Here is a 12,699-nt window from a genome sequence, read left to right as displayed (position 1 = left end):
TCCGTCGTGTTACTTTTTCAGTTTTGATATCTTGTGACTTTGGAATGGTGTTTCCTCGTTTCCAACAAAGCTCCTTTTTTTCATTTCTAAATAGTTGCAAACCCAATACTCGTGCAGTATCACATTGCTCTGGCTCTTTGGTTACCAATCCATAACGCGCCAAATGATTTACAACCTTTTCAACTGATGTTTTTTCCAAATTAACAATTATATCGTCAATGTAGTGGTCAGTTGCTTCACTAACATCTGCATCTAGATTCAACACGCTGCCTAAGATTGAAGACATTATTTTTGGAGCAGAATTTAACCCAAAACCAAGACGTGTAAGATAGTATTTTTCTTCTTTGTAGATTACCCTCTGATGCTCCCACAAACTCGGATCGATGTGTACTTGCATATACGCGCATCTAAGATCGAGTGTTGCAAATTTGTCACCAAGAGTTCTCCATTTTCTAACTTTTTCATCACATGCATCACTTGCGGCATTATGCGAATTAACGTACTGATTCAATTCGCGAAAGTCCAGAACAGGTCGTACCTTTCCTTTATTTTCCTGCTCAACAGCCATTAACGGGACAATCCCTTCTGTACTTTTTTCTTCTTTGTTGCATGGTTTCAACCAGCCATTTTTCACCCATAAGTCCATCTCATTATTAAATTGAGGTACCAACTGGGGTTTTACCTTGTACTGCGCGACAGAATTTCTTAGTTGTGGTTGACCTTGTTTCCATTTATATTTAGCAGTCCACTTTGTACCATCAAAGTAAGCATCAAAATCCTTGTCATTTATACCAACAATTTGTTTCTCTGTATAAATTGAAACAAAACCAAATTCAATTTTTCCATTGTACAAGTGCACTCCTCCACAGCGATTAATGACATCCATACCAATAATAGCATCAATACCGTTGACAACACTTTTTAGAATCATTACTTATGCTTTGAGCTTTTTTCCTTCAATGATTAATGTTACTGTAGCTTCTCCCTCCGTTTTCACAACTTCTCCATTAACAGCCAACACCATTATATCATGTCTTCTAATACGAACACCAGCTTTCCGAGCCATGTTGTTTGAGATAATAGTTCGGGTACATCCAGTGTCGACCAGTGCTTTCCCAGCAAAGGTGTTCACCTGCACAGTGCATATTGGAAGCGCCGTTAGTTGTTTAGGGAAACAGCTGGCGCTGGCGATTCCCCATTTGAGTTTCCCTGATGCAACAAACAAAATCTTGCAATGTGTCCAGATTTTCCACACCTGAAACATTTTATCCCATCACTGACATTTTGTTTCTTCGAAAAACAGATTCGAGCAACATGTCCAGATTTGCCACAGTTGTAGCAGATAACATCAGTAGCGGATGGTTTCTTAACATTTTTATGGAACTCAGAGATAGTTGTTGAAACATACTCTTCTTTTGTTTTTTCCGTCATGAGTACTCTTGCATGGTTCAATGCATCCTGTAAACTGATCCCAAATATTTTCACTTGTGCTCGTAGCTGCTTCGAAATTTCACCCGGCAATCCAGTTATGAACGCTCTTAGCAATAATTCTTCGCTTTCAATATCGGCCAAATTCATAAGTTGACGCAAACTGGCCAAATACACATCGACAGATTCACCGTCATTCCATCTCCGATCTCTGAACTGCTCGTAAGCTTGGAAACCATCAACTGCAAATGCATCTAGTAGGGCTTTTTCAATGTCCTTAGCGGAAGTTTTTTGGCTCTCCCCAAGTTGCTCATATAATGCGAACGCACTGCCTTCAAGAAACAACGGAATGATCAATGAAAGATCGCCCAACTTTTGCAGCTCTCCCACCAGCTTGATCTTTTTCAACCACACTACAACATCTCCAGATCCATCAAATTTTCCAATCATTTTTGCCATGGATGCCATACTGCCGAAATAGCTTGTAAATACAACAACTTTGTTTACTTTTACTTTCTACTGTTTTTTATTCAATTCTTTTACAACTTTTATACAGAAACAAAAAATTCTCGAGGGCGTAATTATGTACAAAAATAGCGTACGACTTGACTAAGTTATTAGTCAAGTCATAAAATGTAAATACGACAACTACAAAAATAGCGTATGACTTGACTCATAACTTACATCAATTAACTTTAATGACAAGAATTTTATAAACGTAAAAATAAAGTTTCATAACGATCAGCTATTATCACACACCTGACCTAATATCAGGACCCTACAGAGCCTATTCGGGAGCATTGTATTACATAAAATTGCAAATTTACAAAAATTGCTTGCACTCATGTGATAATAAATATATAAAATATTTTAAAATTTTTTAGTTATAATTCTTTTCTAAGCATTTATTGCGATGAGTAATTTTTAGTTAAAAATATTGAAACTAAATAAAATAAAAATTAGCAATACGAACAAACCTACATCATAAGTTATCAATAACTTTGCTTAGTGAATCTAATTTAATAATTTTGTAGCAGGCCTAAAGTTACATACCGCTTAAAATCGTAAGGCCAGAACAAAATATTGAGTTTTTTCAACAACAAAAACACTATAAATCTTTTCACTACGTTAGTATTTCACTTTTTCACAATACTCCACTTTTATGAGAGATGCCTTGATTTTGGTTAACTAACTAATATGGTTACTTCCAAAAAAAACCCTAAAATTTAACTAATCTATCTCCATGTTTAAAAATTGGAAAACTAAACTCTTTCATTGCTCGTTCTTTCTCGTATCAACTAACGTTACATCGTTCCAAAGATAGCAAAGATAGCAATTGGTTATTTGTCCAATTATTTTTTGCACTTTTTTATTCAAGTTTTTAAAATGATTTGTAGGTTTTTATGTTTGTCCTCGGGCGGTTTACCTTGGATTATTAATGCTCTGTTGAATCAGTATGTTTTTTCTCATTTTTTAACCACGCAAGAACTTTCAGTGCTTTATTTACTTTTTTAGTTGTTAGAGTAAACTCTTTGGGAGCCACCTCTCAAGAGTGTACTCATAAAGGGTACTGCAAAGCTACCTGGAAGACTTTTGATTTCTATGCAATAATATTCAATGATTTACCTTGTCTAACAAAAAAAAAGCAACTATGTTTTGAAGGTGATAAACGTCTTTTTCGTCCGGTTTCTCCAGACTTAGATTGATCATAATATAAGTTAAATATATTTGAAAATTCAGAAGTAATAGTATATCCTACTCAGATTCCGACTTTGTCAGGCCTCGCAATATGTCATTAAACCGTTTTCAGCATTTATAAAAACACTGAAACAGAACGATGGTGCTTTTCTTTATCTTAACAATTTTCGAACTCTTTAGAAACGAATATAAGAAAAGTCTTTACTGAACCAACTTATATATATCCAGCGCATAAACTTAGAAGAGTTTCTTTCAGAATTGGAGTCTAGATTTTTCATGGTAATAAAAGTGTCAAAATTTTATGATGGTGACAATTATTCCAATTAATTATTATTAATAATTAAGTAATTATTATTCCAAGTTTGAACAGTTTGTGTTTTAAACATTTTGAAATTGTAAGTAAAAATCATTAGGAAAAAATTCAGCAGGTTATTGCTGAACTCTGAAGATCATATGAAATGGAATTCTATTGGCTGGTGTTTAGTGAGAAACAAAACGCAAGTTTCATTTAAGAAAAAAAGGTCTTTCTTAGTCTCTATATTTAACAAAATGTTCTTTTGAGACTGTTATCAAGTATGTTTTTCCAAAAATACTAATGTTTTGTTAAATTTGTAAAAAAACAAGATGTGAAAATAATAGATGGTTTTTCAACCACATTCAATGTAAAATACTATTTACACACATTACATCATAAATACTATTAAATAGTATTTATGATGTAATATGTGTAAATAGTAACTATTTACACATATTACATCATAAATACTATTTACACACATTACATCATAAATACTATTTACACACATTACATCATAAATACAATTTACACACATTACATCATAAACTGAATGATGAGATCTTCTTTTACCCATTTATACTTTGATTATATGTAAAGTTAAATCAAATGGATACATGAATTATAGTAAATTGAAATGAATTTTATGAAGTTGAATATAAGTTTTTAACTTTGTCTTACTACTGCACTGTACAGTTGTACTAACGAATAGAACGCTACCTTTTGGAATTTTTCCAGCTTTAACAACGTTTACCATTTGCTACATTTCTTTATTATTTCCCAATTAATCCTATTACATAAAAAAAAATTTTTTTCATTTAAAAAATCATATATCTGAGTAGTTTTTCACCCGCGTTGTGGGGTAAAAAAAAAACCTAAGCACATACTGCCAACGAATATTTTCTGAATTTATTTATGACTTCTTAAACAACAGTTTTGCAAAATGTGATAGCTAAAGGTTTTCTTCTAAAGCAACCTAATAACATTTGTTTTTTAAAAAAATGTTGTTAGGTTGCTCTCGAAGAAAAAAATTCGATCCAAGTAGTCTTACACGCATCACTCTCAGGAAGAGTATAAATAGCATATCGAAATACTTAGGTACTAAAAAGTATAACTTTTTGTAATGCAAATTTACATAGAGATTAATCTAAAATGAAGTTGATACTTTAAAAATGCTTTTACGTCATACTCAGACAGGTAAAGCTGCAACAACAATACGAAAAGAAAACCTCGCTCATTGGAACTAAAAAAAAAATTATTTTTATGGCTTTCCGTTTGCTGAAAGGGAATTTTTAATCATATGTTCTTTCTACTTGGAAAACATGCGTATTAAGCTGACAGTTATAGTGCCCTTGTTATAATAATTAAGCAAATGTTAGTTTTATAAATAACTTTTTTTAAGTAAGTCATAGCCTAAGTAAGTATAGCCTAAACCATAGCCATAGCCTAAGATCGCTTTCAATAAAGTCCAAAAACCTAAAATAAAATCTTTAAACTCTCCTTTTTTCATCTACTTTTTTTAAGAAATTTGTATCCTTACTTGAGTGCTTGGACCTCACATGACGAAACCAGACAACTTGCTAAATTTATGAACCAGTTTTAAATCTTCTTTAAATTGAGACCAAATTTAACTTTTCAACTTTGAAGTTTTGAACTATATTGAATAATAGTATATTTTGATGTAGAAACATCAAAATATGCTATTATTCAATATAGTTTTCTGATAATAACTTATTAAAAAATTCTTGTAAATTTTGAATTAAAAATGTTTATAAATACAGATAGAAGTAACTTTTTTAAATTATCATAACTGTTTGAGAATGGTTCGAAATAATTTCTTCTAATTATATTAATAAATTAAAATTTTTTGTTTTGATCAAGGTGAACATCAATATCCTCATTTTTTCGTAGAGGGTCACATATTGCTCTCATTAGGGCTATTAATCATTAAGTTCAAATAACATCAGACAAGTAAAACTAACAAAAAAAAAACACATCGTGTATTTTGTTTCATATGTTAAAATACTGTAACTTTATTTGAGTTTCTTAGGGGCGCAATTAGTTTGAAAAAGTTATGAAAATTCCCGAAAAATACCGTTACATCTATTAATTTTTCAGATTTTAAATAATGTTTTTAATTAAAGGTTCGCAATATTGACCATTTCTTTCCTATAAAATTCATCTTTCTAAATATTGTTAATCGAACACTGAGGCCTAACTAATCAAGTACTTTCATCCGCATTTCTTTAACTTGTCCGTTTATTGAGGAATGTGTGGAGCAATATTACTAAACACTTTTTAAAGTAACTTAAAAACTATTTTTAATAAAAACCCAAAAATTCTTTGTTTATAAACAGAATACTATGAGCTGTAGACAAATTTTTATATTTAGTTCTTAATAAAAAAAACTCTTACCAAATTAAGCTTGTAACTAACATTCTGGATCTTTAGAGGTGCTCTTTTAGTTATATCGTTTTAAAACCATCAATTGAGTGATTAAACCGAATTTCTACTGGCTCTATTGATTTCATGTAAATCAAGAGTCTATTTAAATACAATATTTTGCTTTGATTTTGCGACAATAATGCACAATGTGCACAGTAAACTGCCGGTAATTCAAATTGACTCTTATTTGAATTTCCCGCTTATTCAAAGGAATTTTCCTTCCCCGTGAATTTTTATTAACAAACTCACGCTAACAAAAAAGCAATCGAAAAAGGACAACTTTTCAAAAAATTGTAAAGATTTTGTTATTTTACAAGGAAAAGACCTAAGCAGCTTCTTATTCCAAAGGTCTTCTTCCTTTTTACTCTCTACTTCAGTTACGATTTGATAGCAACTTGAAATAGGTCACTTTAAAGAGGATTTTTAGTTATTCGAAATTTTGGTTATTTGAAATAAATTCTTATTCCCTTAGGAGGTTCAAGTAACCGGGAGTTTACTGTAGTTGCAAGAAAGATTTAGATGCTAAATAAATGATTTATGAAAGCAAATTTCTTATCTCGTTAACCTTGGGTTTAAATGGCTTTTTTTTAAAAAACCGATCGATATAAAATGAGCATTTGCGTGAAAAAACTAATTTTTTTCTCGTCTCTGTTCATAGCAGATAGCTTTTTTATTCTGAAAAAAAAAAAGCGAATAATTATACATCTTTTTCACAAACGTTTTCTTAACCGAAAAGTCTATTAATATATGAGGTTCAAGTCAATAACCTTTTTCAAATTTTTGATCTCACAATAACAGTAGGACACTGACCTTGGGTTAATTAATCTTGCTCATAAAATCCATTTTGTTTGTCATTGGTTTCAATAACTTAACCATCGAATCTTCATACATAATATCATTACACTAGGGTAGGTTTTGAAATACAGCTTAATAAGCTTGTACCCTTTGCAAAGCCACATACGAGCAGCCACAATGGGTTCTATACGCTTTTAGACTTGTTAAAATTTGCTTTCAGATAAATAGGAATTTCACCGTGAACCAGTTTTTGAATAAACAAGGTGGCCTTTTTCTCCAAGACATTGCATTTTGGATGTTTGGTCAGGTCGCTTGATAAAACTTTTACGTTTACATAAATTTAGCAAAAATTTTTATTAAATTAAATATTGTCTTTTAATCTTTGATATAAGTATCAAAAATTCTTACTTAAAGATGCCCAAATAATCCGTTTTTTTGAAGTTGTGTTTGATAAGCGGGACTATGGTTATCGCTAAATTGTATTTGTTTTTATATTTAACAACCCATAATATTTATTCTTTAATGACTACATATAAATGCTTGATGGACTAAATATGCAAATTTGGTGGACCCACTTTTATAGTTTCCATGATTACAGTATGTTGTCTTGTTTTAGACTTTCAGTATTATGTAATTGACTTTAATCAATATATGCTTCTAAATAGGCAATGATAGATTTATTTTGTGTTTTTTGCAGACTTGTTCATCGGCAACATAAGTTTGTTTTAATGAAAGAGAAAGTAAACGTTAATATATTAATTAACTTATCATAGTGAAAAACATTTTAGAAAGTATGTTAAACAACCAGAGAAATTATCAAAAAAATAACCAACTTTAATAATTAGGTGTCTTTTGGTGGACCCACTTTTATAGTTTACATGATTGCAGTATGTTGTCTTGTTTCAGACTTTCTGTGTGAAATAACTGACTTTAATAAAATATCAAACGCAAATGGTAGCTGTGTTAAAATTCTATGCAACAACAATAAAGTTAATGTAACATTTCCTCTCTCTATGAAACTGTTTAAAAAAATGATATAGCTGACTAAAAATAACTTTTTTTTTCTTAAGATTACGTTCATGTTTGAAAAAATGTAAGTTTGATCACTGATAAAACTCAAGAATTAAAGTTTAAGGACTTCGATGACAATTGTTTTATTGCAAGATCTTCAAAAACATTGTTTAGAAAATCAGATACTTGTGGCTTTTTCACATTAAAAGGCTGCTTTAGCCTTTTCGAGCCTGGTGAGTGGCAAAATATTTCTCTATGTTTGAGAGTATTTTCTAAAGAAACTCTTTCTGTTTTTTCAACTCATCCTTAAATAGATCAAAGCATTGTTAAAGGAACTATTGGGTTTCTAAAAAGGTTCACATATGTATGGAAAAACATTAATTTTCACAAACTTGGTGAAAAAAAAAGTTGATAAACCAATTGCAATATCTTAAGCATTAACAATACGAATTTTGTATAACTTGAAGACTCGGTTATATCAGATCATATTCAAAAAGCATTTAGATGACTTCACGAGGGGGATCAGTGGAAATTATTTTGTTTGTTTTCAGCAAAATCTTGGAAAAAATAAATTCTAATATTTAAAACTACTTTTACACTGTGATTCGGGCTTTTGTAAACTTCATATTGGTAAGTTTTGCATGAAGATTCAGGTAATTACCACAATGAGAACGTCAAATATTTGATTTTGTAATAAATTAAGATCTAATTTATTTGGTGCTTTTAAAATGACTTGCAATATACATTGCTGCATACATTTAATTTAGGACTGTTAATGAAGAATTAAACACTGATACATCTTCATGTTATTAAAAGCATTGTGCTTATCTTAATAACTTAGATAGAGATGGGTTGACAAATCCAACTAACGTTTTTAACCATTTACTTTATTTTGTTTTACACATTTTATTGCGCTGAGTTTGACTTGCTAGTTTTCTTACACTTCTGTTAGTACTATTGACAACCAATTGAAAATGTTTTCTTTTTTTTTTATAATTCTAGTGTAAAAAGTTATAAAATCTTGTCAAAATATTTGCAAATGTAATTAATCAAAACTATTTTAAGAAATTGTTTTATGAAATCTGTAATAATATTTTCTGTTAAATAAAATTAATCTGCCTTCAACATTTTTAGTACGCTAGTTAGATATTATCTAACTTTTTACATTTGTTTGAAAAATCATAAATAGCCTAAAATAGGTTTTTTACAAAGTGGTCTTCCAGTTTTTAAAGCGCGACGCTCAAGTTGCAGGTTTATGTTTTAACCGTTCTTTAAGCTTAAATTGTTAAATGCTCCTATTTTTTTTGGAACCACTGTTTATGAACGACTTTTAAAGTATCCGTGATTTCAGTTTCCAATTGTCTAACGTAAGCAATACCCCTAAAACAAATAGTTAAATCAAATTTTTTAAATTCATTTAATAAATAAATATTTTTTAAAAGTCCCACTTTGCTCTCGGAATCCAAGAATCTGTTTCAGCTTTGCGGTAAAACAAACCTTCCGAATTTCCTGATCAATCACAAAAGAAAGAAACATAAGAGTTAGCAAAAAACTTGTAACTAACAATAAACATAGTTAAAAGGTTACCAATGAAACCATAATTATCAACCACTACTGATTTAACGCTGCGCAACTAAAACATTTTCAGCATTAGTTATGTCATTACCTTTCCATTGATATGGTCCAAGCGAATAAACTTGGTCATCATCACCTTCTAAACTTCTGCGACTGTCTGGGTCAATATACGATGAAGCCCTATCTTTAAACTGTTGGTCGTTTATTGAAATCCATTTTTTTTGGACAGTATGAAATATCATAAAAGTCTTCTTATTGCGATGAACTGCATATAAGTCTTTAGTCAATGAGTGATGACCGAGAACGGAACCAACAGATATATCTAAATCTAAATTAAAGTAACTTTAATAAAAATAAAGTAAAATTTGTAATAATGCTTCTTTAAGCAAAAGATATTCTTTACAGAACAGCTATTAAAACTTGTAATAACCCTTATTTAAGCAAAAGCTTTTCTTTACAAAACAGCTGTTAAGTTCTAGTTATTTTGTTTACGAAAAAAAAAAGGCACAATATGAAAATTACATTTTTTAACCAATTTGAAAATGACATTCTCAGAAAACATGTTTTCATTTTTGCATAATGCACCAATTAAGAAGTTTAATTTTTTGTGAGAAGATGTATAGTGTATAGAAGTATTTATAACGTAAATATAAATTATATACAAAGATAAAATATATCAAATAAACCGCTGTTATTCCACTCAAAGTTACCTTTCCATAAATTTCCAGCATCATTGGAAAAATAACAGGCTGATTTTGATCTAAAAGGAATATTTAAAACAATAGCAAAAGTATAATTGGAGATATAAGGGGCTGATTTTGACTTTAAGGAAAGATTTAAAACAATAAAAGCATCATAAGAGAAATAACAGGCTAGTTTTGACATAAAAAAATTATTTTAAACTGTAACAAAGCAAATGTAATCATTTTGTAGTAAAAAAGTTATTTTCTCTTTACCTCTAAAAGTTATAAATTTAAACAGATTTTACATAAACACGTACATAAGATTAAAATATATATTAGATATGAATACTCAGAAATGAGTACTTCCTAAAAGTAACATACTTTAAAACAGAGTTATCAACTTCCTAGGAGTAACTAAGGATTTTTTTATTCAACCATTTTTTCTAACTTAAATGTTAAAATGATAAATGATAAAAAGAAATTAGCACCCAAGATTAAAAAGAACGAAAGAGTAGCAATCGCTGAAGAAAGATCATATAATAAGAATCCATTTGTACTTATTGTTGAAAAGTACAAATAAATTTTAAGAGGCACACAATAATCAGAATTCATTGAAGACCATATAGGCAAGGTTTTATCTGAAGTTAGCGTAGAAAGGATAAGACATTTAAAAAAAATTTAAAAATATATTTAGATTTTCATCAAGCTCGTACAAAGTTTCACAAAAGACCACAGGGACCTAAATCGACCAATAAAAAAATTTGGATGTACTTGCTATATTAAATGTATGCTTACAAATGAAACATTTTCCTCTATGAAAGCAATCGCATGGACAAGTTTAATGTTTAAAGATCAAGCATTAAAATTCCCCGACACGGTCTGTAAAAATATTTTATCACATTATACAACTCTTAGCTCTATTTAAAAATAGGCAACCTTTTGACTTTTCTGCTGAAGAGTTAATTTCAACTTGACATCATTGTTTACTTTTATCATGTCTACGGAGAACTTCCATGTACTCAATAAATTTCATTGGTAAAGCTTTCTTTAAAGTGTCTTGTTTTTAAAAAAGGTTTCTTTCGTTCTTAAAATATACTTTTTTATCCCTTCAAACAATATAAAATGTTTAAAGTGTAAAAAGTACCGTGTTTAATTGTTAATGTCAGTTAGCAGGGTAATTATTTTCACTAACAAGTTTTCTAATAATAATTTGTGTTTTGTATGAATTAAATTTGTAGAACTGCAGAAAGTTTGCAATTGCAGATATTCCAGATAATGTGAATTTTTTTTTTTTAAACGTTCCCTTTTTTATAAAGTGGCTTATCAAAACCCAGCAAGCACACAACGTAGAAACAACGTTGAAATAGAGTTGATCGACCTTGATCAACGTTGTTTCAACGTTGTGTGCTTGCTAGGAAGTGATATTCAAACACCTACTTTTCTCTAACCTTATTAAAAAAAGGGTTTTAAATGTATTCAATTATGTATAATTGTAAACAAAAATAATTTAAAAATACACACAAATCTTTACTTATTTGAAATATCAATATTTGTCTACCTTTTAACGTGTTGGTTCATACATAAATAGATACAAGCGTTTTTTGCATCCCAATATACTCCACGGCCATAGCTTTCTATACTTAAAACAAAATAAACTAAGATTCTGCGATGTTTATGATTTAAAAATGCATTAAAAATATGGGGTGAGAATTGGGGATTAAAATCAGATTGGAAACTTCATAATTTATTTGGAAGTTTTTTTATTGCCAAGAATTAGCCCTTGGGCAAAATCAATTATTCTATATATGCATATAGAGTCATAATACCTTGATAAAATGTAATTGTGTTAAGTTAATATACAGTTTTACAAATCTTTAAGCGATCCAACATTTTTAGTATATTCCTCATTACAAGTTTTAACATATTTCTCATTACAATTGTATAATCAAATATCAAAATAAAATAACATTTCATTTTTATACCAAGTTAGTTGATTTTAGCTCATTTCCACAAAGTAAACAATTAAAACGTTTTTTACCACAAGGAAAAGTCTTTTTTTGTACTTAGTTAACTAAAAATATCTACCTTGACGTACTTCTTTTTCTTTATCAACATTTACTTTTTGAACGATCGCACACTGGGTGGTTGTTTGAAACCCTTTAAATAATTTCCAACGTTTTCCAGTTTTGCTTTGAAATGTCAACTTTATGAAGATATACGATGAGAGAATACCAGGCAAAGGACAATATGTATTATTGAATGCTCCAGATATTTTGTGAACAAATGAATTGGAAAGAGTAAAGTTACCAGGGAACTAATGAGGAGTTAACCAAATCATTAATAAAACTTAAATGGAATAAATTATTGATAAATGAGATAAAAGACTTAAAAATGTTGCTAACCGTATACATGAGATGTTTAGCATCAAACTTAACAAAATCCACAAGTGTACTTTCAGAGGTAACAGTAAAATATGGTGGAAGAAAATACTCAAACGCCACATTTAAGTAACCTATCATTTCAGATGTTTGATTAATTTTAAAGTTGATGGACAATTGGTTTCTAAAATTAAACGCACAAAATATTTTTCAAAAACAGATTTTTATATTTGTTTTAAAATAGTGGAGTGTGTGGCGCTACTGCAGTTTCTCCCCCCCCTTTTTTTATGATTGATTATGATAGAGAATTTTATGCTGATTCAGAAAAATATAAAAACATGGACCTGAAAATCAACGGAAAGTACTCTAATTCGAAGTCAAAGTTGTAAAA

General features: G+C 29.7%; 1 protein-coding gene across 7 annotated transcripts in view; it reads right to left on the bottom strand.

The window, feature by feature from the left end:
- Positions 1-8,698: 8,698 nt before the first annotated feature.
- The window catches only part of LOC149884704 (uncharacterized), a 28,781-nt gene continuing 24,780 nt past the window's right edge, over positions 8,699-12,699 (bottom strand). For 5 of the 7 annotated variants that reach the window (XR_016454763.1, XM_090095091.1, XM_090095092.1 and 2 more), the window contains 6 exons: positions 12,333-12,492; positions 12,016-12,244; positions 11,489-11,564; positions 9,958-10,007; positions 9,339-9,575; positions 8,699-9,181 (listed from right to left, as the gene is read on the bottom strand). Coding sequence is in view for 4 of the 7 variants with exons in the window: in XM_090095091.1 (XP_089951217.1) it covers positions 9,108-9,181; positions 9,339-9,575; positions 9,958-10,007; positions 11,489-11,564; positions 12,016-12,244; positions 12,333-12,492 (826 nt within the window). In the remaining 3 variants the exon portion in view is untranslated. Of the gene's footprint in view, positions 9,182-9,338; positions 9,576-9,957; positions 10,008-11,488; positions 11,570-12,015; positions 12,245-12,332; positions 12,493-12,699 lie in introns of those variants that run through there. The other 2 variants (XR_016454762.1, XR_016454761.1) reach the window with 2 other exon arrangements.

Source organism: Hydra viridissima, unplaced genomic scaffold, assembly GCF_058129835.1.
Source record: "Hydra viridissima isolate aposymbiotic clone 2 unplaced genomic scaffold, HvirCarnegie_v1 scaffold_8, whole genome shotgun sequence".
In the NCBI taxonomy this organism is placed as follows: domain Eukaryota; kingdom Metazoa; phylum Cnidaria; class Hydrozoa; order Anthoathecata; family Hydridae; genus Hydra; species Hydra viridissima.
The sequence above is the reverse complement of the archived record's forward strand: the minus strand, read 5'-3'. Positions and strand labels throughout refer to the sequence as shown.